Here is a 25,670-nt window from a genome sequence, read left to right as displayed (position 1 = left end):
CCCATTCTTCCCCACCCCCAAGTGGGCTCTGTCAGCTCCCCCTTCCTCCATACCAGGGCCCCCCATTCTTTCCCACCCCCGCATGGGCTCTGTCAGCTCCCCCTTCCCCCATACCAGGGGCCCTCCTTCCCCCCGCCATGGGCTCTGTCAGCTCCTCCTTCCCCCATACCAGGGGCCCCCATTCTTCCCCCCCCAGCATGGGCTCTGACAGCACCCCCTTCCCCCATATCAGGGGCCCTCATTCTCCCGCTCCTGCCAAGGGGTCTGTCTGTTCCCCTTCCCCCATACCAGGAGCCCCCATTCTTCTCCCCCCCGCCAAGTGGTCTGTCAGCTCCCCCTTCCCCTCACACCAGAGCCCCCCTATTTCCACCCATGCCAGGGGCACTGTCTGTCTCACTCCCACCATTTTCATTTCTTCTCTTTCTGTCCAGGAGCTCAGTCACACAGGGTTTCAATGTCTCAAACTCCACCTGGAGACTGGGCAGAGCAGAAATGACAGCAGTGTTGTGCCGGAAGGTGTTAATTGTTGTCAACAGCAGTGGGGCTTGAAGCCATGGCTCTGCTACTGGATGCTGGGGTTCCAGGGGCCTCCCATTTCCCCCTTTTGGTTTCTCTGATTTTCACCAACATCCAACGGCTCTTGCCCATTGCTGCCTAGAACGTTCCTGGAAATGTTGGAAATGATTGTACGCAGTGTTCAAAAGTTATCTTGTTACAGATAGAGACAGCCAAACAGATGGCACGTCATTCAGCCAATAAAGCAGACCCTACAATAATATCAACAGGAGAGTTTCGTGTTCCAGAGTGTTGTATTTATCAAAAACATATATTGAAGCTTCAGAAAATAAAAAAAACCCACAGACTTGAGTTAAAACAAAGAATGCCACTCTTCGAACAAAGTAAATCTTTTTTACAAATAGCAAATAAAGTAGGTCCTACAATAATATTGATACAAGAGCATTTTGTTACAGAACTCCTTTTTCTTTTAATATATGAACAAATTGTAAATTTGAGGCCTCAGACAAACCAGGCCGTGTCGCTTTTGGGAGAATAAAAAATAAAAATGAATTTCCCCCCTAAAAAATATTTAATAAAGTAGGCCCTATAAAAATAACATCAGCAGAAGAGGTTTTTGGGCCAGCAAATCCCCCTGGTGTATGTACATTGATCCTCTGTGTCACTAGAGAAAGAGTCTCTCTCTCTCTCTCTTTCGGCATTTAACTGACTCTTATTCAAGTCAGGAGTGATTGTCACAAGCTAAGATACTCCCTGCCCCACCCCCAAAGTGAGGAAGAGGCTCCCCCAGCACCCCCCCCCCCGGAACAGGGAGGGGCTACCGGGGACAGACATTCCTTCCACACTGCTGCAGGTCTTATTCGCCTTGTTTTACAGAAGGGGGAAGCTGAGGCGCCAAGAGGGAAGTGGTCATAAAGCCAGTCACAGCAGAGCTTGGACTAGAATCCAGGAGATCTCACTCCCAGGCCCACTGCTCTAACCTATAGGTCCCACTCCCCTCCTAGATCTGGGACAGAACCAGGCATCCCAGGTCAGAGGGGTTCATCCAGGTCGACAGCCCCTTCGCGGAGCAGCCTGTGCGGGGGTCCTGGCCTGGGTCCCATCTCCCCGGGGTGGCGGTGCTGGGCTGGGTGCTCCTGGGGCTGGCGCTGTCCTTCAGGGTGCAGGGGGAGACTGTTGTCTGTGGGGTGCCCCCGTAGCTGCTCTGCCGTCCCCTGGGCTCCCAGAGCAGGCGTGGTGGAGTGGCACCCACTGCAGGGGGCCTGGGTCTTCTCAGGCTGTGGGTCCTGGAAGGCAGAGCAAGTCAGTGACTAAGTGGGCATGGGTGTGGGGGGTGGGACTAAGAGCAGCAGGGACCAATGGGGATGGGGGGCAGGGACTGAGTGGGCACTGAGGCGGATGGAGGGGCAAAGATGGGGTGATGGGGGGATAGGGACTGAGCAGGCACCAGGGGTGATGGGGGGACTGTGCAAGCAGCGGGGAGGGGTAAGGAAGGGGGTAGGGATGGAGCGGGTCGTGGGTGGGGTAGGGGCAGGGACAGGGTAGGTAGCAGGGAGTCCCCGTCAATGACTCCTCCAGGGCACTTCCCCACATACCTGGCATGGGCTGCCAGGGGGCCGCCCTGGGGGGCACAGGTGCTGCCAGCTCAGGGTTCTCTGGACATCGGGGTGCAGCTCCCTTGGCTCCTCTTCATGGAAACGCTCCAGCAGGGCCAGGCTGGCCTGGAGAGTGGTCAGGTAATAGCCACCTGGGGGAGGATGGGGTGTAGATTGTCAGGCCAGAAGGGACTCTGGGGATTCTCTAGGCTGCCCTCCTCTCTGCACAGGGCTGCCCTGAATTGATTCCTGGAGGAACTAGCACAGATCTCAGAAAAACATCCCCCCTGCTTTAGACACTGCCAGTGACGGAGAATCCAGCCCTTGGGAGGCTGTGCCCCTGGTTAATTCCCCTAACTTACAAACGTGCACCTTATTGCTAGTCTGAATTTGTCCAGCTTCAGCTTCCAGCCCTTGGTTCTTGCTAGACCTTCGGCTGCGAGACTGAAGAGCCGTGTGCTCTCCTGTTTCTGTTCCCCACGTAGGTACTTAGACTGGGATCACGCTTAACCTTTTCTCTGTTAAACTAAACAGATCGAGCTCCTGGGGTCTCTCCCTCTGAGGCTTGTTCTCTGAGCCTTTAGTCATTCTCGTGACTCTGCTCTGAGCTTTATCAGCATCCCTCTTGCATTGTGGACACCAGGACTGGCCGCATGGCACCAGCGCCACACCCGGAGGTAACAGAACCTCCTTTCTCCTAGTCGAGATTCCCCTGTTAAACACCCCGGGACCGCTTTAGCCCTTTTGGTCAGAGCGTCGCACTGGGAGCTCACGTTCAGATGATTAGGTGGGTCCCCCCCCCCGCATTTAGGGAAGTAAACGGACTCAGGGATTTTCCCCTCTAGGGGGCGCCATCTCTGATCTGGCCCCAGGGTGAGGGGACTGGCTGGCTTAGCGGGACAAGGAAAAGGGGTAGTGGAGGGCCTAGGCATCTCCCTTACCTTCCCCCAGGAGCTGGCTGGGCTCCATCAGCTCCATCATGTACTCAGCCTCCATGAGCAGCTGGGGCAGGTCACACTGAGCCAGGATGAAACTCAGAACTGGCAAGAACTCGTCCGCCCCATAGCTCCCATCTGGGGGGAAGAGGAGACATGTGAGTGGGTGCTGGCAGGGATGTAGCAGGAACATAAGGGGGCTGGGGGAGTCATGGCAGTAGGGGAGGCAGGTGGCGCTGGGAGCATGAGCTGGGGGAGGGGGGCTCCCAGCGGGGAGTAGCATGGAGAGCACAGGCTGGGCAGGGATGGGGGAGGGATCCTGGAAGCTGAGGAGGCATGGGGTGCAGGTTGCACAGATTGGGGGACTGGGGAGGGAGGGGCAGGGGGAGACCAGGGTGGCTATGTTAGGTGTGGGAGGGCACAGGGGTCAGTTACGGGGGTGAGCAGGTATGGGGATGTGGGGAGGATCAGGAGGTTGTAGGGAATGAGCAGGTTGGAGGTGGGGGGGGGGGCAGGCTGGGTGGTATGGGGGTGGTGCTGGGGAACAGGGGGCCATATGGGGGTTGTCTGTACTTGGGGACAGATCTATGGCTGCAGAGACGCCCTCCTAGGCCTGGGTGCTGGACGAGGAAGAACGGGGGGCGGGGGGGGGCCATGCAGGTTAGGGTGGTCGGGAAGGCTGTGCGGGGGCCCCCCCCATGGCTCTGCAGACACCTTTGCAGCCCTGCAGGAGCAGCATCACGTGGGCGAGGGAGGGGAGGGGGGGAAGGGATGAAGGGATCCGTACCCGGGGCTGCCCCCATGGCTCGGTAGACACCCTTGCAGGCCTGCAGCAGCAGTGTCACCTGGGTGCTGGGCGAATAGGCGCGCAGAAGCTGCAGCAGTTTGCGCCGTGCCCGCTGGGTGTCGGGGGGGCTAGGTAGCGTCGCCCGTGCCGGGAAGGCACCAGGGCCCCGCTCCCGCACCAGCCGCAGGTTCTCCCGGAGCTGGCCCAGGGACCCATCTGCCATGCGTCGCCTGCACAGCCGTGATGCCAGCACTGGTTTGAGGGGCTTCAGCACACAACGATGGAGGGCCCGTTCCAGCACAGCATCTGCGGAGTAGGAGTGGGTTACATGGGCTAGCGACAGAGCCAGGAGTCCCGGCTCCCAGCCCCACTGCTCTAACCCACTAGGCCCCACTCCCTTCTCTGAGCTGGCAATAGAACCCAGGTGTCCTGGTCCCCAGTAGACCGCATTCCCCTTCCTGAACTGGGAATAGAACCCAGGCATCCTGGCTCTCCCCTGGCCCAACCCCCACCCTTCTCTTAGAACCCAGCAGTCCTGGCTCCCAGCCACCCCTGCTCTAACCATTACACCCCACTCGCCTCCCAGAGCTGGGGACAGAACCCAGGAGTCCTAGCTCCCAGCCCCACAGCTCTAACCCAGTAGACTCCATACCCGTCCCAGAGCTGGGAATAGAACCCAGGCACCCTGGATCCCTCCCCCCAGCCCCACTCACCCAGCCTGTGGTCAGGCAGCAGCGTGGGGCTTGGCAGCTCCAGGGCTGGGCTCTGCAGCAGCTGGGCCTTGGTGTGGGTCAGGAAGGTCCGGATGGGGCTCAGCAGCTCGTGGCTGGACTGCCACTCCCCCCCGCCACCCCTCACTAGGGTCAGGAAATCCTGGACGCTGGCTCCCAGCCTGGTGCTCCGGTCCCGCGCCAGCCCCTCCACGGCCCGTGACAGCTGTTTCTCAGGGGCCAGCACTGCCAAGACGGCATCGCTCATGCAGCGCAGGGGGGCACGGGGGCGGCGCTGGGCGGGAGGTGAGGGGGCCCGTGGACCCCCACCCCCCTCGCTCTCTGAGCCACTGGGGGACCCGCTGTCCAGCTCCTGCAGGGATGGGAGGCTGCTCCCGGCTGGCTCGGGATTAAGAGGCTCCCCAGCCCGCTGGGGCACCCGATACCCTGACATGCTGAGCGGTGAGTACTGGCCCGGTTCCTGGTGCAGGGTGGGGGACGTCCCTGGCTGGCTGGCAGGGATGGGGGGCGGTGGCTTGGGGGGAGGTGAGAGAGGGCTGGAGGTCTCGGTGGACACCCGCACTTTAATGCTGCGCTTGAAGTCGTCCCGCCGTGAGCCCCCGTCCCTGCCCTGGAACAGGGGGTTCAGGAAGCCCAGTGCCCCATTGCCCAGGCCGCAGTCCAGCTCCCTTGGGCTCCGCGTGGGGATCGCACCCAGCTGGCCATCTGCAGGGGCAGCATCCTCACAGAGTTGGGGCTCAGGCGACTTCAGGGGGTCCTTGGCATTGAGAGAAGAGCTCCAAAACTCTGGGGGATGGGGGAGGAAACGAGGGGTCAGCACCGAGGAGAGGACATGGGGCCTTTCCCCTCTAGGGGGCGCTGGCTCTGATCCAGCCCAAGGTGGGGGGCCTGGCTGGCTTAGGGGGCCAGAAATGGGATATGAGCCTTTCCCCTCTAGGGGCTGCCGGCTCCAATCTAGCCCCAGGCCAGGGGGAGGGGAGGGGAATTAGAGGAGAAATGGAGGGGAGGGATTTCCCGGCTACCTAGGGGGTGCAGGGAGGAGGTGCAGGGTGATGGGGGAAGGGGAGTGGGGATGGGGTGGAAATGGGGCACACAGAGAATGAGCAGGGAGGGACCAGGGGGATTGAAGGGAGAGGAAGGATCAGGGAGAGGAGTGTAAGGGCCACTGAGATGTGGGGCACGGGTGGGGGTCTGAGAGAGGGGTCCAGGGGGAAGGGCTGTTGGGGGGGTGTCACTCACCGAGCCCCAGGTGGGAAATGGCCTCCAGTTCCTTGTGCGACACCGCCTGTTGGATGGGCGGGGGCAGGCGCAGGGCAACCGGGAGAACCTCTCTAGGGGGACAGTGCATCAGGCTCTGACGGCAGTCCCAGGGCTCCCTCCTCCCCCTCGGGCACTCCCCCAATTCCCTTCTGCCCCTCCCCCTCCCCCAGGGGCACTCCCCAATTCCCTTCTGCCCCACCCCCTCCCCCAGGGGCACTCCCCAATTCCCTTCTGCCCTTTGCCCTCTCCCCCAGGGCTGCCCCAACGCCCTCTACCCTATAACCCCTCTGCTGTCCCCCACTGCCCTGGATACTACAGGATCTCTGTCCACTGGGAGCAAGGGAGAGCTGGAGCTGGGGTGGGGCTCAGATTTTGGGGTGCCCCCCCATCCTCCCACTCACCGGCTCTGGCAGTAGGAGGCCACCAGGTGCAGCATGTCTGGGAAGCTCTGGGATGAGCCCTCCAGGGAGATGCCTGCAAAGAGAAGGACTCTCAGACCTGTGGCACTAGGAGGCGCTCTCCCTGGCAGTCAGTACTTGCCTACTGGCCCAGTGCAGCGCTAGGGGGCACTGTGCTGCAGGGAGCTGGGGGGCTCAGGAGGGCGCCAGACGCAGGGCTGTGTGTAGGCATGGCATTCCCAGGGGGGCACAGGGCAGCACAGACAGATGCGTCCCTACCGGCTGCTCTCTCCTGCAGGCAGTAGCTAGCGACGAAGGCCGGGGCCAAGTCATCTAGGAGGCGCAAGCAGAGAACCCGGCATCGGTGTGTGTTCGATCGGCGCACCAGGAATGTCTGGGGCAAGAAGGGGGCACCTGTCAGCAGGGCCTACACCGGGGCTGAGGACATGGAACACTTCCCAATATCCACCCCCTTCCCTGCTCAGCCCCATGAACCCATCCAGTGTGGGCCCCCTCATCAGTCCCATGCACCCATCCAGTGTGGGATCCCCCACTCCCAATCAGCCCTGTGGACCCATCCAGTGTGGGATTCCCCCCCCATCAGCCCCATGGACCCATCCAGTGTCGGATTTCCCTCCCCCAGTCAGCCCCATGGACCCATCCAGTGTGGGATTTCCTCCCTCCCACATCAGCCCCATGGACGCATCCAGAGTGGGATTTCCCTCCCCCAGTCAGCCCCATGGACCCATCCAGTGTGGGATTTCCCCCCCATCAGTCCCATGGACCCATCCAGTATGGGTCCCCCCCCATTAAAGCCATGGACCCATCCAGCCCAGTATTATTCCCCTCCCCAGATGAGCCCCAGGGGCCCACCCTGCCTGAAAACCCCCATCAGACCAATGAACCCATCTGCCCTAATATCCAGCCCGGCAGGGCAGAGGTCCCCTGAGCCCTCACCCCGGGGGGCTCACGCTGCAGGATGTGCAGGGCGGTGGCAGAATTGAGGCTCAGCTGCAGCCAGACAGACTGGGTGAGGAGCAGACGATCCAGGAGGCTGACGCTGTTCAGAGACCCCCGGGCTGGCCTGGGCTGGGGGAAGACGTGTGGGTCTGGGACATCGTACACCGGGTCACGCCCCAGGCTGAGGAGAGAGACAGCGCTGTGAGGAGGGCGGGGAGCCCCTAGCACTAAGGGCCAGAGCATGGAACCCAGGAGTGCGGGCGCCCAGCCCCACCTGCTTTAACTCACTACCCCCCACCCCCACCTGGGCTAGACCTCGGGAGCCCTGGCCCCCCACCTCCCAGGCCCCTCTGCCATACCCGTCTGGCTGGTCCGGGGGCTCCATCTCGGCTGGGTGACGGGGCTGCAGAGACAGGCTCCCTCTGCCAGAAACAGGAGCTGCTGTTAACCCTTAGCGGACCCCCCACCCCGTGGTACCCACTCCCCTGGGCCCCCCAGGGGCGGCTGAGTGTGGGGCAGCCCAGCCCAGCACGACGCCAGCCCTGAAACGCTACCGGGAAGCTGCAGGAGGAGCAGGAAGGGGTACGACTCAGACCCACGTGGCCCTTGCTGGGAATACGCTTCTCCCCCGGGCCGGGGGCCCTGGCGGGGCGCTGAGATGCGGCCACCTCTGGGGTGGGGCGCGGGGGCTGTTTGTCCCGGGAGCGCAGCCGGGGAGAGGGGGCTCCTGCCCAGGGCGGGCTGCGGCAGCGGCGACCCAGGCAGTGCCCCGGCTCCGCGGGAGGGGGGAGCTGTTCGGGCCTGGGCCAGGAATGCGCGAGTCGGCTCTGACTCACCGTCACACCCAGCCCTGGCACAGGGCTGGGCCAGCCCCAGGCAGGGACGGGCGGGCTCCCCCCTCCCGCAGCGCAGTCACGTTTCCAAGGCAAAGCTCTCTGGGCTGGCACAGCCCATGCGGGGGCGCAAATCTAATCGGCAACCCAGCCCCGGGGCAGGGGGAACAGGAGGGGAGACAGCCTCCCAGCGTGCCCATTTTGTACAGGGGTAAACTGAGGCACGGAGCAGGGTTCTGCCCAAGCGAGAGTCCAGGAGTAGTGGCTCTCAGCCCCTCTGCTCTAACCCCCTAGACCCCAATCCCTGAGCTAAGAATAGAACCCAGGCGTCCTAGCTCCTAGCTCCCTGCTCTGACTCACTAGACCCCACTCTCTCCCCAGAGCTGGGGCTAGACCCCAGGAGTCCTGGCTCCCAGCCCCCGCTCCTCTCCCTGCGCTGGGGTAGAACCCATGGACCCATGTCCATGCTCCTAGTGCCCAGCACCCTGCTCTACCCACTAGACACTGCTCCTCTTCCAGATGGGAGAGAAAGGTCAATCTTAGGGCTGCAGGGCAGGTGTGTACTTGTGTGTGTATAATCACAGGGAAACGGTGCTTGGAGGCAGGGCAGTAGATGGAGGAGTTGGGGGGGGGGGGGGATGCAGGGGAGAGAAAATTAGCAAGAGATGGAAAATCCATCAGAACCATGCCAGATCCCAGATCCCAGCTCCCCTCCCCTGATCTCAGCTCCCTCCCAGATCCCACCCCCTCTTTTCAGCTCCCCCCCCTCCCCCCCCCGCTGCCCAAGGTCCTGAGCTTGAAATAGCTGCTGGGCTGCTCCCTCCCTGCCTGGAGTGAAGTTTTGATGTGAACGGAGCTTATATTGCAGCTCATCCTGGTGGAGTCCCCAGTGCCCAGTGCCCACTTCCCACTCCCCTAGTGCCCCATGCAGCCCCACGCCCCATCCCAATGCCCCCAACCGCAGGCCCTTACCTGGCAGCGCCCCCTTCGCTGTCTGCAGCGTCGTTATTAATTCATTATTCCCTTCGCTCCCAGGTTGAACTCAGATGCGCTGGGCTCTGAGCATGTCCGGGTTGCCAGCCAAATTCAGCAGCTCCCTGGCCACCCCCAGACACCAGGGGTCCTGGGCACCATCCCTAGGGTCTTGCTTTATCCTGGGTTTTGTATCTGTCTCCAGCCCCCAGCCAAGAGCCCTTCCCAGATGCCCCATCCCCTCACCCTGGCATCAGGGAGGCCACCGTAGCACCCAATACAGGGAGGGAAACTGAGGTACAAACAGGGGAGGGGACTCTGCCACTGTCAGCCAGTCAGCTGGGAAGAGAACCTAGGGGTCCTGGCTTCCAGCCAGCAACCCCTCCTCCCCAACCCAGTGGACCCCACAGTCCTTTCAAAATGGAGGATAGAACCCAGGAGTCCTGGATCCCAGTGCCCCTGTCCCACTTGACCCCACAGCCCTTCTAAAACTGGATAGAACTCAGGAGTTCTGGCTCCCAGACCCCAATCAGCTGGGCATGCAGAGAAGGGAGATGAACCATGGGGAGGGTAGTGGGGTGTTGGAATCCAGATCAGTTCTCTGCACCACTCATGGGGTGTCAGGCTAAAGCCCCAATTTGGGGAAGGGCTAGTAGAGAGCCCCTGTGGGCAGTTGGCAGGAAGGTTTGAAAGCCCAGCACGGGACAGAACCAAGGATATCGGGACAGGGTTCCCAGGTCTGTGCCAGATCCCACCCTGTGACCCAGTGCTACTCACCCTAAGGCCCTTGTAACCTCTCCAGGGCCTGTGAAGTTGGGGTGCAGCTCTGGCTGGGCTCATGCAGAAGGGATGGGAAGGGATCCCCCATTCATTACCCCCCTTGCTCTGCTGAGGAGTGCAGGAAGCTGCAATTCTGGGGGAGGCCTGGCTGAGAATGGGCACGGCCCAGACACGAGACCCCCAGGCTGTCAGCCACGTGAGCAGCTCCCAGCAGTATGGTCTGGCCAGGGACTGTGAGGGGCCCTGTCTTTCCCGAGGGGAAGGAAGGCTGGAGAAGGGGCAACAGTGCAGGCTAGGAGAGTTGGCTGGGCGGTCCCAAAGGTGCTGCCACTTGGGGGAAAGGAGCCAGGGTGGGTGTCCCAGAATCAAAGCAGGTTGGAGTCAGGGGGTGCCCTGATGCTGCAATGACCCCCCTAAGGGCCAGCTGTTCTGGAGGGTCTCAGAGACAAGAGACGGTGCACACAGCTGGGGCGGGGCTGGCTTGGAGCTGGGGATCCTCTGCGCCCCAGCAAGGGGACACCCCACTCACCCTCCATCCCCAGCCCACCCTGGAGCCAGAACGGAGTTGGCGTCCCCTAGAAGAGAAAAGGCCCATGCCCCACTCCCCATTCCCCAGCATATGCTGAAATGAATCAAAGAGCCAAGAGTTGTATGTTTCACTTGGTTTTTAATGTGAACGCTTCCAGGGGGCTGGCTGAGGCCCAGGGCTTCTCCTGCTGAAGCCCCTGGAACCAGCACCCCTATTTCCCTGGGGGGCACAACAGCCCCAGGCACCGGGGTTTACGTGCAGCCCCCCAAGATTGCTACAAACATCAGAGTCCTAGTGAGGGAAGCGAGCAGTGAAGCCTCGTGCTGGCCTGTCTGCAGGGATCTGAGGCGGGAGCGCTGGCCATGGGAACACGCTGCCGGGCAGGGCCCCAGAGTCCTCTCCATCGGAGTCCTAGTGCAAGGGGAGAGCAAGCCCAGCCACTCGCTGCGCCGGGGAGGGTCCGTGGGCCGTTGGTTTCCAGGAGGAGGCCTGTGCCGAGCCGCAGGGCTGAGCCACGAGAGGGCCCGCTCAGGCCTTGTGCACCGAGTACTTGCCCTTCTGCAGCTGTGAGACATAGATTTTGGTCTTGGTGCCATCCTCCCGGCGCAGCCAGACCTCCCCAGTGCTGACAGCCGTGATCACAGCCCTGCGGGGGAGAGCAGGGGTCACACCAGGCCCCCAAAGACAGTCAGTTGCGTTGCCTCCCCCGCCCTGGGACTGGATTAGAGCTAGTACCCCCTACAGGGGAAAGGCCCTGTATCCTATTCCCTGCCCCCTGAGCCAGCCAGTCCCCTGCCTTGGGGCTGGATCAGAGCTGGTGCCTCCTAGAGGGAAAAGGCTCCGTGGCCCATCCCCTCCAGCCAGCCAGTCCCTGGCCACTCACTGCGCGGGCGCCTCGTCCCCGACCTCCAGGATGACGCTCTGCCCTTTGCTGTAGATCTCGCCCTCGTAATGCAGCCGCCCGTCCTCACAGCGGGCTGAGAATTGGGCCCCCGGCTTCTCCACCTTCACCAGCACTGGGGGGAGAGAGGTGGTCAATGCTGGGGGGGCAGGCACAGCCCTACATACCTGAGGATGGGCCCTGCTCGCAGCAGCAGGACCAGGTTAGCTCGTGTCCTGGCTGAGGCACTGGGGGAGACCAGAGGTGGCAAGGGGGATCTGTGCAGGGTGGTGGAGGGCAACAAGATGGCTGGCGAGGAGCCATGAAGGGGCAGGAGGGACACGGCTGGGATTCAGGGGGGCCCAGGTCAGAGCCAGCGCCTCACTCCCTGAACACCTGAGCCAGCCAGTTCCCTGCCCTGGGGCCAGACTGGAGCTGGTGCCCCTAGAGAGGAGAGGCCCCATATCTTATCCCTTCCCCAGCTCTTACCATCTGATTTTCTTTTCTGGGGGGATACGGCTGCTTTAGCCTGTAGGGAGAGACAAGACGATTAAAGGGGCTTATGCAGGGAGCGTGCTCAACCCCCTGCAACTGCTCACAGAACTATGCAGACCCCACCCATGCTGGTCCCCCAGGAAGGATGGCAGCATTAGCCTGTGTGACAGATGGGGAAACTGAGGCACAGGGTAAGGGACTCACTCAGCATCAGTGAACAGAACCAGGGAGTCCTGACTCCCAGCGCCCACTCTCTGCCCACAGCTGGGGATAGAACCCAGGAGTCTTGGTTCCCAGCCCCACCCTCCCCATCACTCTAACCCACTAGACCCCTCCCCAGCTCTGCTCCCAGAGCCGGGGACAGACCCCAGGAGTCCTGGCTCCCAGCTTCTGGCCCAGCTATGCAAATGGTGACTTTTAAAGGGCATATTAAGAATACACATGAAAACAATCCCATTTCCACATGTTTGATCCCAAATGGCAGAGCTAGGAAGGGGGATTATTATGGGACATGGTGTTCTGCAGCACAACTAAGGGGGTGTGTGAAGGGTGGTTATTAAGGGACCCAGGCAGCCTGTGGGGCAGCCAGGGGACATGTGTGTGTGGGAGAGGCTTAAGGGATCCAAGCATTGTGTGGGGTGGCCGGGGGTGTGTGAGGGACTTGGGGTCCTGTGGTGTCGCTGAGGGATGTGTGGGATGGGGTTTAAGGGACTCAGGCATTGTGGGGGGTGGCCAGTGGTATCCAAGGAAGCGGGGGTTATTAAAGGACCCAGGCGTCCTGTGGGTCAGCCTCACCTTTTTGATGGCCGTCCAGTCTTCCAGGATGTCGATGTCCCGCAGCATGTAGACGATGTACGGGCGTGAGGGGCACGTTAAGGGCTTGTAGCCATACACAGCCATGGTGATCATTTAGCCCTATTCCCTTTCACACCAACTTGGGGGGGAGGGGGCAGCACCAGGATGCGGAGGATGGGGAGATAGTGGCAGCCAGCCAGGAGCCAACAGGACTCCCTGCCACAGGGCACCACAGAGCAGGGAGCCCCTGGGCCAGACATCCCAGCCCCCTCTTTCCCCAACATCAGCACTGGGACTGGAAGGGTCAGGGGCCAGGACTGATGGGACGCCTGGCGGGATAGGTCTGTTCTGGGGGAGGAGATACCAGCATGGCCAGCGGGGGGGAGATACCAGCAGAGCGTGTGTGTGTGTGTGTGTGTGTGTGGGCGGGGGGGACGGGACACCAGCATGGTCCTTGCCCCAAGCCCAGCGGGGGGGAGGGGGATGGGATACCAATGTAAGGATATCAGACACAAGTGGCGCTTTCTTCCTCTTGGCGGGCCGGAAGGGATCCCACTTCTTGAGGCTGTTCTTGGGGCGCAGCTTGTCGTCCCACCACTCTAACCCAGGAGGAGAGGACAAGGGTCAGAGGACAGCCCCACCCACCAGGCTGGGGGGGGGGGGGGCCTGCTTGGCAGCAGCCCCCTCTCTCCCTTCCCCCTGCCCCACAGGGATGCCTCTGGGGGGCAAAGGGGACTCAATCCTCTCTCCCCACTGGGGCTGCCAGTGCAGGGGAAGTTAGTGCCCTCTGGGGACAGGGATGAAGGGAATGGTTTGTGCCAGGAGTGGGGGGGCCAGCGATCCTGCCCCATGAGGGACTGGGCTGAGACCCAGCAAACTCGCCTCACACATGGAGCAAACGAACAGCTAGAAAGGGGGAACAACGCTAGGATACTGGGCAGGATGGACCCGTTGGTCTGATCCATGGGGTGCAGGGACCCTGGACACAGCTGCCTTTGTAATGGGGATGTGACACTGGGGCCCTGTGGGGGGCAGCAGCAGTGTGGCAGGGGGCATCAAGCTGGGGATGATTGTGGGGGCACACTGAAGTGAGAGCAGGTTAGAGGCACCCTGGATGACCAGGAGGCAGAGACACGTGGAGAATGGCAGGCGGGGAAGGGGGTCGAGGGAGGCCCCAGGGCTCACTGACCCGAGGTGATGTCGATGCTCTGCCGATCATCCTCCAGGCGCTGGATGCGCTCCAGCAGCTCGCTCTGCATGTTGTCGTACAGCAGCAGCTTCTCACTCTGTGTGGACAGGACGGGGTCGGGGGGTGCAGCCAGGACGGACCCACCCCACTGGCCCAGAGGACACTAGGGAGGCCCTGGAGGCGCAGCCAGACCCAATCCCACCCCAAGGCTGTGGGCTCCCAGCCTCCCACCTGGCTCAACTGGTCCCATTCCTGGACCCCCCGCAGTGGTTGGCGTCACCCACAGGTGCTCCCTGGGAATGCTGGGGGTGCAGAAGTCAGCCACTGGGCTCACACAGATGCGGCATCTGGAGCTGGGAAGTAGATGGAGAGTCTGCGGGAGCAGGGCAGTCCGTGGGGCACTCAGAGGCAAGATCGGGGGGCTTATGCAGGGGGCTCCTGCGGGGCGGGGAGGGACAGATGGGGGCCTGCAGGGGACCTCAGCAATGGGACTGAAGGGGGCGGGGAAGAGCAAAGCGGGTTCATGAGGGCCCTCACCTCCAGGTGCTGGTGTGCTCCCTGCAGCTCACACTCGTGCTTGTTCCTGACCACCTCCAGGCACAGCCCCTTGTAGATGCCTGCAGAGAGGGGGGACCAGTGACCCCTGCCCACCCACCATCCCTCCACCTCCATGCCCAACCATAGCCCCTGCGAGATGCCTACCTTGGCTAACTCCAAGCCTCCCATGAGGCTCCCAGTCCAAGTCCCTGCCCTCCTACCACCACCAGCCTGGGCCCCGCCAGCCTCACTCCATCACTCCCCCTACCCTGAGAAATTCCTGCCCTCTGGGCCCTGCCATCAACTGCCTGCTCTTGGCCTCACCCCGTCTTCCCACAGGTGGGCCTGGCCCCCACCTGCCTGAATCTCTCCACCGCTGAGCCCCCTCCCAGGGCCTGCCTGCCAGCACCCTCCTCTGAATTCCCACCCCACCCTGCAGGCCTAAGTCCCCCCTATGCCTCTCCTGAACCCCCTCCCCCAACTTCCTCTCCCACCGGCTCCCCCACCTGCCATCCATCCTCCCCTCTCCTGAACTCTTCCCTCCCCCACCTCTGGGCCACACTGGATCTGGGCCCTGTCATTTCCCCCCCAAGCCCAGCTGCCCCCAGCTACTGAGCCTTCAACTCTTGCTGCTCCCTTAGAGCTGGTCACTGCCCTCTGAGGCCTGTTTGGACCAGGACAGCCCAGGGGACACAGCCACCCTCCCCCCATGCCCTGGTCCTGAGCCCTGGCACCCCAACTCCTCAGCGGTGGGACCAGTCCCCTGTGGGGCAGCAGGGGATACAGATAACAGATGGGCAGGGCCAGGAGCTCACCAGCCACCTCGATGCGGATCTTCATGTTGTTCTGCAGGACACCCAGGGGGTCGAGGTACTCGGCTGCCCGCCCCGACGCCACATCCTCCAGCTTGGCCTTCACCTGGTTCAGTCGCTCCTTGAATAGCCTGCAGGGTACACCAGCAGGGACTGAGCCCTGTCCAGCCCACCCAGCTTGTACTTGCCCCCCGCTTCCAACCAGCCCTGCCCAGCATGGTCCCGCTCTGCCTACCCCACCCAGCACAGCACAGGCCTGCCCAGCCCACCGTGTCAGCCCGCACTGAGACACAGCCATCTCTGGGGTAGGGTGCAGGGACAGTTTATACCAGGATCCCTCGCCTGGCACTGAGATACAGGCACCTCAGGGGTGGGGAAGTCAACAGGGGACTCACTTTTCCTTGAGCTCAGAGAACTGCTTCTCCAGGTCACACATCTCATCCAGGCACTCACTGCGGCGCCGCTCACAGTCCTCCTCGTCCATCTCTGTAGGGCACAGCACATGTACCTTCCAGCCCACGCTCACCCTGGGCACAGTGCCACACACAGACCACCCGGGGAACTGAAGCACAGAGTCAGGACACTCACCCAGCGGGCAAACAGAACCCAAGAGTCCTGGTTCATAGGCCCATCCCCCTATAGCCCACTAGACCCCACACTCCTCCCAAAGCTGGGAACAGAACCCAGGAGTCTGGGGAGAGGACACCGGCCTGGCTGGGCCATGGCTCTTACCCAGGAAGCAGGGCCAGCCCCCAGTACTGCTCCTTGATGAAGGGCCAAGCCCCATCCCAAATCCCCCTCCACACCCCAGTACCTGAGCTTTCTTCCTCAGACTCAGAAGGACTGGCACTATGCTCCTCCTCGCTCTCCTCCTCTTCGCCATTCAGCTCAGGTGCCGAGTCCCCATCCCCCTCCATCTCCTCCGCCTCCTTGGGCGCCGGGTGCACCGGCATGGGCGCTCTGGATGATCAATGGCAGGGGTTATTGCCAGGTGATCTGGGAGGGTCCTACTTCACTGCACCTCCCACTGCCCTCCTCCATCACATGCAGGGCAGGGGACCCTGGACAGGGACAGCTGCCCCCCAACCCATGGGACCCCCTGTGTGCCCAGAGCATGGGTCTGGACAGGGGCAGCTCCAACCCCCAACCCCTGCCAATGTGTAGCCCCTTGCCCCAGGGCCATCATAATTAGTGGACCCCAGTTTCCACTGGGAACAACACTGAGACCCAACAACTTGTTCCACATGTGGGCCCTGAATACATATCACATGGGGCCAGACCAGAGCCAGCGCCTCCTAGAGGAGACAGGCCCTGTGTCTTATTCCCCCCCACACCCTCAGCCAGCCAGTCCTCCTGCCATGGGGCCAGACCAGAGCCAGCAACTCCTTGTTCTCACTGCATTGTGATTTGCAGCCACCTTGAGGGGAGCCCCATGAAGCCGCCCAGTCGCTCTGTCAGGGAGAGAGGAGCTATCAGCTGGTAGCTGCTATTGCAATGGTGTCGGGACACGTGATGGGACTCTGCGGAGATGGGTGCTGGCCTCATCGGAGCCAGCCTGGTGACCCCAGTGCTCCCGTGCCATGAGCCTGGAGCTCCCTCCTCGCCAACACTGCAGGGACCTGACTTCCAACAGCAGGCCCCAATCCAGGCCCATGGGGCACTGGAGCCAGCAGGGAGCAGGGCTAGCAACGCTGGGAATACAGGCAGAGGCAGTAACAGAACCCAGGAGTCCTGGCTCCCAGCCCCCTGCTCGCTCTGTAACCACGGTCTGACCCAACTCCCTGCTGGGTTTATTGCTATTTGTGCAATCCTGGGGGACACTCTGTTCCCCCCACCCCTTGATGGGAATGGTATATCCCATCTTCTGCTCACTTGAGCGCACTGAGGGACGTACCACTGCTATATATTCCCCCTCCAGTTGACATAGTCTGCTCTATTCCCGTGCTGGGGAAGGCACCACTGAACTCCATACACAGCAGGAGGGCACAATTCATACGCCCCCCATGAGATGTCTTGGTCTCTTCCAGTTCCTTTGAGTTTGCTTTGGAAGATGCCGTTCAGGTTCCCATGAAGGGGGACAGCAGGATATAGCGCACCCCTTCAATGGTGTGAGCCCCCAGTGCGTTTCCAATGGGGAATGGATCATTGAGCCCCCACAATACGGGGACCGCAACCCTCCCCTTTGAGTTGCAATGGTCTGGGCCGGCCGCCACTGTAAATTCTCCCCCTGGGGTTGCAATGGGCCGGCCTGCCCTCCCTTGATCGCAATGGGGATAGAACCAACAAGCTCCAGAAGCAGGGGAGGAAGCGAATTCCCCCCTTGGGCTGCACTGCTCTAGCCCAGCTTCCATTGATCTCAGCTGGGAATGCACCATCCAGCACCCCATGGAGGGGAGGCTGGGACGAATCCATCTCCCGCTGCTCTGAGCCCCACGTACCTCGGGGAGCCCAGGCCGCCGGCCTCCCTCCCGTAGGCGCTTCGCTTCTCCGTACCCGGAAGCTCCACACCTACTGGCTCCGCCCCATCCTCTGCCAGCCAATCAGGGAGACCAGTTAACCAGAGCGCCGTTGCCTCTATGGTTCCCAGCTGCCCCCCCCCTGCGCTGGGCCTTATGGGATAGTGGAGGATGGCGCATGTTCCCATGGCAACAGGACGCCCACAGCCTAGCGTGAGGTGAGCGACATACACCCAAAGTTGGGCTAAGGGGAATCCCCTGAACTGGTGTTGCCATGGCACCTAGTCTTATGGGCACCTGCTTGTGACACATCACCATGGCACCCAGTCAGGTTGTTGCCATGGTGCCAGGTCATGACATTACCAGGGGACCTGGTGATTCCTGGACAGTCTCATCACAATCTGCTGCAGCGCCATTGCAGCATCGCCCGAGCACCAGTCACGGCGTTGCCATAACACTTGGCACCCAGTCCCAGGGCAGCCTTAGCACAGGACCTCTGGCCCCTTGCCATGGTGCCCAACTGCAATGTTGTCATGGCACCCATGGGACTGCCCCCATCACCCAAGGGCCTGGAGAGAGGCCAGGGCTGTGTGGCTCTCTGCTCCCCTCTCTCCATCCTGAGCAGCATGGGGTGCATTGGCAGGAGGGTCCCTGCTCTGGCACACCAAGAAGTCACCACCACCCACCAGTGCCATATCTAGTGAGCAAAGCCCTGTGTGGGATAGATAAGTTCCAGCCACTGCCCCCAGCACCACAGAAAGGACCCACAGCAGGACACAGCCATGAGGAGATGCCCCTGGCCTCCACATACTTTATTGTTCTAAGCCAAGGCTTGCACTCAGGGGGACTGAATGCCAGGCCATTTCCTACAGTGGGGTAAGAGCACTCTGCCAGCCCCATCCAAGCAGCATTGAGCATCTTCATAAATTAAGCCTCATGCCCCCTGCCCTCAGGAGGTAGGTCAGTGCGTTAATTCCCGTTTTACAAAAAGGGGAAAAATGAGCTGCAGAAAGGGGAGGGGACTTGGTGGAGGGCAAATAGAATCAGTGACAAAACTGGGAACAGAACCCAGGAGTCCCGACTTTCAGCCCCTCATTCTTTAACCACTAGGGCCTACTCTCCTCTCAGAGATAGGGAAAGATCGCACAAGTCCTGACTCCCCACCCCCCTTCTCTAATCCCTATACTAGCTCCCACCCCACAGCCACCTACAGAAAGGGAGAGGGGGATGCTGAGTCCAGAACAGCCCCTTTCTCTTTGCTCAAGAAGGGAAAGAATCATAACAAGGGAGCTGCTGAGGGAGGAAACAGCTGTCCTCTGCCCACACAGGCTGCAGCGGGAGGTCCTCTGTTCTGACAGCCTGCTGTTCAATGGGAAATTGGGGAGGAGAATGCTGAAGTATATTGGAGGAGGGGATACAGGAATCCATGACCCCAGCAACAGGTTGGGGCAGGTGAAGGATCCAGTGTGATGTGGCTGGAAAGATTCCCCCCTAGCTATAAACCTCTGTCCGATGTGGGGGTTAATGACTCAATGGAAAGGGGGGGCGTTGCAGGCCCAGATTGGGCAGGGCCCCCTAAAAACACTATGACACCAAAGCTACAGATGAAGGGTCATGGGGAAGGCAGGTCTGAGGAGCTGTGCCAGAGATGGCAGGACCATCAGCACCGGTGCAGTGAGCCAGGATACTTCAGCTTCAGCTCCTGCTTGAACTGGCGGAAGAGCACCTTATTGCGCTGATTCTCGGCATCCTTCTGTGCATGGAACTCGCTCGGCACTTTGAAACCCTTGTGCACCAGGAAAGCATTGTTCAGTACTGAGAAACTGTACCCGGCCACATGGAGCTCACATGCCTGTGAAAGGGGACAGGAGAGCTGTGAAGGAGAGACCAGGGTAATCCCCACCCCCACCAGACTCCGAAATCTGTTACATTGAGGGCTGAAAAGCAGCCACCTCTAGAGTGGAGTGCAGGGGCTATTTATACTGGGATCCTTCTCCTGGGACTAAGATGCAACCACCTCTGGGGTGGGGCTCTGGAGCTGTTTTATACAAGGATCCCTCACCCAGAGCTCAGATACAGTGTGGGATGTGGGGGCTATTTCACAGCTTCACAGAGCACTACAGTTCAGCACAGGAAGTGGAAATTCTCCACTGGATGGAAACTGTCGGAAAAGGGACAAATGGTCATTAGTAAGCACAAGGGGCCAAGGCCCATTTTACATCTCACTGGACAGATGGCACTTCAGTGTTTACGGCAACCCCGGTGCAGCCCTGGCATTGGGAACAGTACTGACTGCAAGGTGAAAGCACCTCTTACTGAACCTCCCACCCTGGTTCCTGCAGCACATTGCCCCCTACATAGATTCATAGATTCATAGATATTTAGGTCAGAAGGGACCATTATGATCATCTAGTCTGACCTCCTGCACAACGCAGGCCACAGAATTTCACCCACCACTCCTACAAAAAAACCTCACACCTATATCTGTGCTATTGAAGTCCTCAAATTGTAGTTTAAAGACCTCAAGGAGTAGAGAATCCTCCAGCAAGTGACCCGTGCCCCATGCTACAGAGGAAGGCGAAAAACCTCCAGGGCCTTCCAATCTGCCCTGGAGGAAAATTCCTTCCTGACCCCAAATATGGCGATCAGCTAAACCCTGAGCATATGGGCAAGATTCATCAGCCAGATACTACAGAAAATTCTTTCCCGGGTAACTTGGATCTTACCCCATCTAAAACATTGTGCTGTTTCTCCCCCCAGCCAGTAAATACCCATGACCTAGGGCTGGATCAGGGCCAAAGCCCCCTTGCCGGGAAGGAAATATTCACTTCTCACACCCTGCCCAGGTGTCTCACAGGGCCATGTTCGAGCAGGGTTGGTGTAGCCACTAGGTGAACTACACGGCCGCCTAGGGCGCCAAGATATGGGGGCGCCAAAAAGCGGTACCCCAAAATATTTTTTTACACTATTGCTTAGGGACAGATACCTGTCAGTCTCCAATGCTCGGGCCGTGCCAGGGCCAGCAGCCTCTTCACCTCTGAGTCTCCCCTGCTTGCCCGGGGGCCACTCCTCCTCTCAGGCTCCCCAGCCACTGCCACCGCGGCTGCCCAGAAGAACGCGGGCGGGGGGCTTTGTCACGGAGGAGGCACAAGGGGCTGGGCTTGGTTGGGGCCCTGCACCTGCCAGCCGAAAGCAGCAGGAACCGGGTGCCGCTCGGGGGGAGCCAGGTGGTCCGAGCCCAGGGCTGCGGCAGCCTCCGCAGCAGCAAGGGCATGCAGGGAGCGTAGGCGCCCTGGGCTTGGCCACCTGGCTCCCCCCGAGCGGCACCCAGTTCCTGCTGCTCTCAGCCAGCAGGTGCAGGGCCCCAGCTGAGCCCAGCCCCTGCATCTCCTCTGCGGCAGCGCCCCCCGCTCGCGTCCTCCTGGGCGGCCTGAGAGGAGTGGCCCCCAGCCAAGCGGGGGAGACTCTGAGGTGAAGAGGCTGCCGGCCCTGGCGCGGCGCCAGCGCTGGTGACTGACAGGTACCTGCCCCTGCCCCATCCCGGCACCACCTGCCCCCCAGCCCAGTGAGGGTTACCTGCCCCACCAGCTTCAGTGCCCTGCCCCATACTGTCAGCCACCCCAAGCTCACTGTGACACCAGCACCCCTTGGCAAAGGGCCCCCTGATCTTCACAAACAGCTGTCACCACAGGCCTGACAAACTCACTGCACCCCACATGTGTCTTACAGGGCACTTACCCACAAAGAGGAATGTGGAAGGGATCAAGGCAAAGCTGGTAACTTGTCAAGAGTGAGAATCTTTGTGAGATGTGTGCATGGGTAATATTGAAGGAATAATGTATTTACCTTAAAAGTCTGCTTTACAGACTTGGAGTAGAAATTAGTCACCAGGAGATAATGGCCCTTTGGGGCAAGGGGGATTTGTCACCCTGCCTAACGTGGCTGGCAAGGCTCAATTGTTTAGCTTTGCACAATAGTAAAACTTTGAATGGGACACCATCAGAGGCAATGGCAAACAACTGAAACACCTTAAAGATAAAAAAGAAACATTACAACAGCCGTTACCTGTTCTGACAGGCTGTTTATAATGCTAAGTTTACTAGTTTTCGGAGGTTGTCAGGGGTGGGGGGGTGTGCAAGGTGGAAGTTTTGTCTAGGGCGCAAAATATCCTTGCAGCAGCCCTGTGTTCGGGTGCCCTCTATGAGGCTCAGTGAGCATAACCTGAAGTGCCTAGTGATCAGGAGAGCACCTGGCTGAGACTTCCCAGACTTGTTTCACCCACAGGTCAAGGACACCCTGGTCCATCTCTTGGGGTGGCTGGGCGTGTATCTGGGGCTGGCTCCCATGGCACAAATGCCTCCCCATGCCCGGTGAAGCAGGTACCTGGCTGATGCGGTTGAACCCATACTGCTTGAATCTTTCATCATAGGGTGGCACAGAGTTGGCACTGATGTAGAAGGGCTCCCAGGGGTCCCTCCACTCCACGGTGTAGGCAATGTTCAGGGAACTGCCTGGAGGCAGGTTCAGCCAGCGTGAGTAGTTGGTGGGGGCCTGGCAGCGTGGGCAGAGCTCCTCGTAGAACGGCCGGATCTCCCCCACCTGATACAGCTGCAGCAGCTCGGCCTTGGCACCTGGGAGGCGCCGGGTGTGCCGGATCTCAAAGGCGGGCACCACGAAGACGCCGGGTGGCCCCTCAGCACCCAAGGTTGCAGCTAGTGCCAGGAAGGCCTCACGCAACCCCTCGCTGGGCAGCATGTCCACGTCCAGCACGAGCGTGTAGTGCCCCGTGGCCGCCCCCCGCGCCACATTGCGCAGCAGGTTGTTGGGGTATGAGGCGTTGGCGCCCAGGGCATAGTTACGCCGGCCCGCCCCGGCCCGGGCCAGCTTGGCGAAGACATCCCCACAGGCCTTGAGCCGGGCAAACTCCGCCCGGTCCTCTAGCTCGGGGAAGGCGGCCAGGTCCCCCGAGTGGCACACCAGGTGGGCACTCACCAGCTGCCGCACTGGCCCGCACAGCGCCCCCAGGGCGTAGAGCATCAGCGTGGCCAGCCGCACCTCGGCGGGGCCCGGCGCAAAGAGCGCCACGGAGACTGGGCCCTGCCAGCGCCCCACCAGCTCCTGCAGCTGGTGCAGGTTGCTCAGGCTGGTGTGGGTGGCGAGCACCAGGTCGGGCGCCCGCCCCGCCCGCTCCGGGGGCCCCAGCATGTCCGTGTAGATCCGGTACTGCCCGCTGGCATCCAGCCGCCCGCCGCTGGCCAGGGCGCGCTTCAGCTGCTCCTTCTGCTGCTCGCTGGGCCGGCCGGGCGCCTCGCCCCGGCGCCCCCCGAACAGCTCCGAGTAGCGGGAGCGCTGCTGGCGGCCGTGGAGCCCCGAGAGCAGGGACAGGTAGAGCAGCTGCAGCAGGGCCACCAGCGCCAGCGCCCACAGCAGCGCCTTGAAGAAGGAGCATCTGGCGGGGCCCTGCATCCCCGCTCAGGCCCGGCGCGCTGCGCCCATGCTCGCCAGGGGGGACCGGCGCAGGCAGCGGGCGGCTGCAGCTCCCGGCCCTTCCATGCAGCCAGCCGGGGGCCGGGAATGGAGGCGCCCGTCGCTGCGGCAGCGCGCCACCTGCCCTAGGGAGGAGCCACTGCAGGCCGGCTCGCCACCGCGCCCCGCCCGCCGGGGACAGGGGGCGCCGGGGGAGTGTCGGGGGGGGTTGGTTTTCTGACCATTGCACGGGACTGGCTCGCGCGCCTCCGGCTGCATCCGGGCCCGGCTCGGATGGGGCAAGGGGGGGAAAGGGAGGGGGAGGGTGTCCGGGTAAGGGGGTGTGTGCAAAAGGCAGCGCAGGGGGAATCAAGCCCTCTGCACACAGACCCTCCCCGTCCCGTGCACTCTTGCCCCCGCTCACACACTCTCAGGGGTATGGCTGGGATGGCAAGATGAGCCCAACGTGAGAGACGAGGTGGCCGAGTGGTTAAGGCGATGGACTGCTAATCCATTGTGCTCTGCACGCGTGGGTTCGAATCCCACCCTCGTCGCTCCCTTTTTGAAAGAAGAAGAAGGTTCAACGTGCGTTATTTTCTGGACTGATTCTGGAAGAAAGGGGGTGGGGGATGTTCGCAGCCTTAAGGGTATGAGAGCTGCGTCTGCTGTTCAACATGTCTCATTCTTCCTCCATTCATGCAATAAAGTCTCCTCTCAGCCCCTGGGGTTAACGCTGGCAGGGAGTGGTGTGCAATAAAATCTCCCCTCAGTATCAGGGGCCCCAACAGGTGCATTTGGGGTGGGTGAAATGACACACTGGAACCCCGATAGCCCACAGTAGATCGAATGGGTGGGGGCGTCTATTGGGTGGTGGGCTGGGAATTGTATTAGACTCCCCAATACACTGCCCTAGGAATATGAAAGCGAGCTATTCGTGGGGTGCAGGTAGGGCAGCCAACAACCCCTGCTTAGACGAAGGCAGAGGGCAGGGGATCTGTCACTCACTGGAGGGGCCGAAGGGAGACCTCTGGATGGGATGGATGTTCCTCCTCATTCGGGCATAAGTGGGGCCTCAGTGTGTCCTCCCCCTTGAAAGATGTGGAAACTGAGGCAGAGAGCTGGGGAGGAACACACCCAGACAATCAGTGGCTGAACGGGGACTGGAACCCAGTGAGTCCTGGCTCTCCGCCCCTCTGTTGTAACCACTAGCCCCCTCCAAGACCTGGGAACAGAAGTCAAAAATCTATTTTCCGTGCCAGAGTTTGTGGTTATGTTGAGTACAGCATGCTGGGGGGCACATCCCTCCCATGGACTCCCTCGGAAACACCCAGCTTTGGCCACTGTTGACAGAAAGGATACTGGGCTAGATGCACCATTGGTCTGACCCAATATGGCTGTTCTTATGTGATGTTTTGCTTCAGGCAGTGCCATCATAGTACCCCATCATTCCCCATCACCACCACCAGCCCCCTCTCAATTCATCACAGATCCTGGAGAGGGGCCAGAGAGCAGCCCCAGCATGGGGTATCCCCTCTTCCCTGCGGGAACCCCATCTGAGGGAAGAAGGTGGGGGCTTGGGGTCTGTTGAGGGGGATGGGGGCAGGTGTGGGGGTGGCATGAGCCCCTGTGTTGCAAGGAACAGGGCTAAGACCCAACAGACTCACTCTCCCAACATGGTGAGCTAGATGAAACTCTCAGATTAACCCCTTCTTGGCCAGGAAGCTAAGGCAGGAGGTTGAGTCCAGCAAACAGCAGAAGATTGGCAAAGAATTAGGCTGAACAGAATAGGTGCCCTGGGCAGTAGCAGCTAAGAGGAGCCCAAGGGTACAGCTGGCATCGAAGTAGCCTGACCTGTGAATATTTGTGGCTTCATTCATAGAGTTTAAGGCCAAAAAGGTCCAGCAGATCATCTAGTCTGACCTGCTGTATGGTCCAGGCCAGAGATTGCCACTGGTACCCCTGCACTGAGCCCGGTCACTTGGGTTTGACTACAGCATCTTCCCCCAAGGCAGCCAGGCTGGATTTGAAGACCCCAAGAGATGGAGAATCCACCACTTCCCTTGGCAGTTTGTGCCGCTGGTTAATCACCTGTTCTGTTAAAAACGGGTGCCTTATTTCTCCTTGGAACACATCTGGCTTCAGCTGTCACCTCTTGGTTCTTGTTTTGCCTTTCTTTGCTAGCTTAAAGAGCCTGTCAGTATTCGGTGTCTTCTCCCCATGAAGGTACTTAGACACCTAGATCAAGCCACCTCCTGATCTTCTCTTTGAGAAGCTAAATGGACTGAGCTCCTTCGTCTCTTGCTACAGCATTTTTCCCATTCATTTGTTTGGCTCTTCTCTGCAACCTCTCCAATTTTTCAACAGCTTTTTTATAATGTGGCCCCCAGAGCTCCGTTAGGTCAAAGAGCCGGTGAGTACTTGGCCTTTTGTGCCCAGAAATGTATGCACAGACTGTAATCCAGTCACCTCTCCTTTTTGGTAAGATGAACAGATAGAGCTTTTTAAGTCTCTCTCTCTCTCTAATGATTTTGCACACCCCGGGGTGACGTCCATCTAATTTTCTAGTGGAGACCAGCCCTTAGCATAAACCAAGCCCAAGACACCAGCCAGGCATCTATAAAATTGATTCTCCAAACCATCTTCAAGCACCGGCAGAGCCTGTCCAGCATCTTGTCTCCAATTGTGGCTGATCTCTGATGCTTCAGAGGAAGGGGGCAGGGGGGAATTATGCTTCAGGGAAAAAA

The 25,670-nt window shown here is 60.5% G+C and overlaps 3 protein-coding genes and 1 non-coding gene across 8 annotated transcripts; 1 reads left to right on the top strand and 3 right to left on the bottom strand.

The window, feature by feature from the left end:
• Window positions 1-796: 796 nt before the first annotated feature.
• On the bottom strand, window positions 797-7,977 carry RIN1 (Ras and Rab interactor 1). Of its 4 annotated transcripts, none has more exons than XM_043550440.1 (10): window positions 7,737-7,977; window positions 7,180-7,363; window positions 6,502-6,616; window positions 6,226-6,298; window positions 5,804-5,895; window positions 4,547-5,350; window positions 3,834-4,139; window positions 3,053-3,184; window positions 2,112-2,263; window positions 797-1,802 (listed from the first exon to the last, which is right to left on the bottom strand). In XM_043550440.1, the coding sequence occupies exons 4-10, from the start codon at window positions 6,258-6,260 to the stop codon at window positions 1,548-1,550; spliced, it is 1,776 nt and encodes a 591-aa protein (XP_043406375.1). In that variant the 5' UTR covers window positions 6,261-6,298; window positions 6,502-6,616; window positions 7,180-7,363; window positions 7,737-7,977; the 3' UTR covers window positions 797-1,547. The 4 variants fall into 4 exon arrangements, with proteins under 4 accessions (XP_043406375.1, XP_043406374.1, XP_037761211.1 ...); XM_043550439.1 differs by lacking the exon at window positions 7,737-7,977 and adding an exon at window positions 7,542-7,730; XM_037905283.2 differs by lacking the exon at window positions 5,804-5,895.
• Window positions 7,978-10,417: 2,440 nt separating this feature from the next.
• On the bottom strand, window positions 10,418-17,598 carry BRMS1 (BRMS1 transcriptional repressor and anoikis regulator). 2 transcript variants are annotated; one of them, XM_037905271.2, is made up of 11 exons: window positions 17,443-17,598; window positions 15,819-15,964; window positions 15,400-15,490; window positions 15,008-15,135; window positions 14,193-14,272; window positions 13,656-13,752; window positions 12,973-13,065; window positions 12,467-12,531; window positions 11,666-11,705; window positions 11,180-11,312; window positions 10,418-10,860 (listed from the first exon to the last, which is right to left on the bottom strand). In XM_037905271.2, exons 2-11 carry the CDS (start codon window positions 15,955-15,957, stop codon window positions 10,548-10,550), a joined length of 1,179 nt encoding a protein of 392 aa, XP_037761199.1. In that variant the 5' UTR covers window positions 15,958-15,964; window positions 17,443-17,598; the 3' UTR covers window positions 10,418-10,547. The 2 variants fall into 2 exon arrangements, with proteins under 2 accessions (XP_037761199.1, XP_043406370.1); XM_043550435.1 differs by lacking the exon at window positions 17,443-17,598 and adding an exon at window positions 16,422-16,646 and having other exon boundaries at window positions 10,418-10,942.
• Window positions 17,599-18,243: 645 nt separating this feature from the next.
• B4GAT1 (beta-1,4-glucuronyltransferase 1) lies at window positions 18,244-23,271 on the bottom strand. The gene is made up of 2 exons (XM_027818526.3): window positions 21,844-23,271; window positions 18,244-19,312 (listed from the first exon to the last, which is right to left on the bottom strand). The coding sequence occupies exons 1-2, from the start codon at window positions 22,924-22,926 to the stop codon at window positions 19,121-19,123; spliced, it is 1,275 nt and encodes a 424-aa protein (XP_027674327.2). The 5' UTR covers window positions 22,927-23,271; the 3' UTR covers window positions 18,244-19,120.
• Window positions 23,272-23,398: 127 nt separating this feature from the next.
• On the top strand, window positions 23,399-23,480 carry TRNAS-GCU. The gene has a single exon. It is a non-coding gene; the product is annotated as a tRNA-Ser (tRNA).
• The last annotated feature ends 2,190 nt before the right edge of the window (window positions 23,481-25,670 follow it).

Source organism: Chelonia mydas, chromosome 7 (genome assembly GCF_015237465.2).
Source record: "Chelonia mydas isolate rCheMyd1 chromosome 7, rCheMyd1.pri.v2, whole genome shotgun sequence".
In the NCBI taxonomy this organism is placed as follows: Eukaryota; Metazoa; Chordata; order Testudines; family Cheloniidae; genus Chelonia; species Chelonia mydas.
Note: the sequence above shows the minus strand (reverse complement) of the source record. Positions and strands in the feature narration are given on the sequence as shown.

What these genes read in the sequence shown, in the direction of transcription:
- B4GAT1 (XM_027818526.3), bottom strand. Translation starts at nt 22,926, where the DNA reads ATGCAGGGCCCCGCCAGATGCTCCTTCTTCAAGGCGCTGCTGTGGGCG. An exon ending in GGTTCAACCGCATCAGCCAG is followed by an intron (nt 19,313 to 21,843) that starts GTACCTGCTTCA and finishes CCCCTTTCACAG; the next exon opens with GCATGTGAGCTCCATGTGGC.
- BRMS1 (XM_037905271.2), bottom strand. Translation starts at nt 15,957, where the DNA reads ATGCCGGTGCACCCGGCGCCCAAGGAGGCGGAGGAGATGGAGGGGGAT. An exon ending in GTCTGAGGAAGAAAGCTCAG is followed by an intron (nt 15,491 to 15,818) that starts GTACTGGGGTGT and finishes TGTGCCCTACAG; the next exon opens with AGATGGACGAGGAGGACTGT. An exon ending in CCAGAAAAGAAAATCAGATG is followed by an intron (nt 11,313 to 11,665) that starts GTAAGAGCTGGG and finishes CTCTCCCCCCAG; the next exon opens with TGCTGGTGAAGGTGGAGAAG.
- RIN1 (XM_043550438.1), bottom strand. Translation starts at nt 7,425, where the DNA reads ATGCTCTGGCCCTTAGTGCTAGGGGCTCCCCGCCCTCCTCACAGCGCT. An exon ending in GCCTCCTACTGCCAGAGCCG is followed by an intron (nt 5,896 to 6,225) that starts GTGAGTGGGAGG and finishes CTGTCCCCCTAG; the next exon opens with AGAGGTTCTCCCGGTTGCCC. An exon ending in CCCCTGGCAGCCCATGCCAG is followed by an intron (nt 1,803 to 2,111) that starts GTATGTGGGGAA and finishes TCTGCCTTCCAG; the next exon opens with GACCCACAGCCTGAGAAGAC.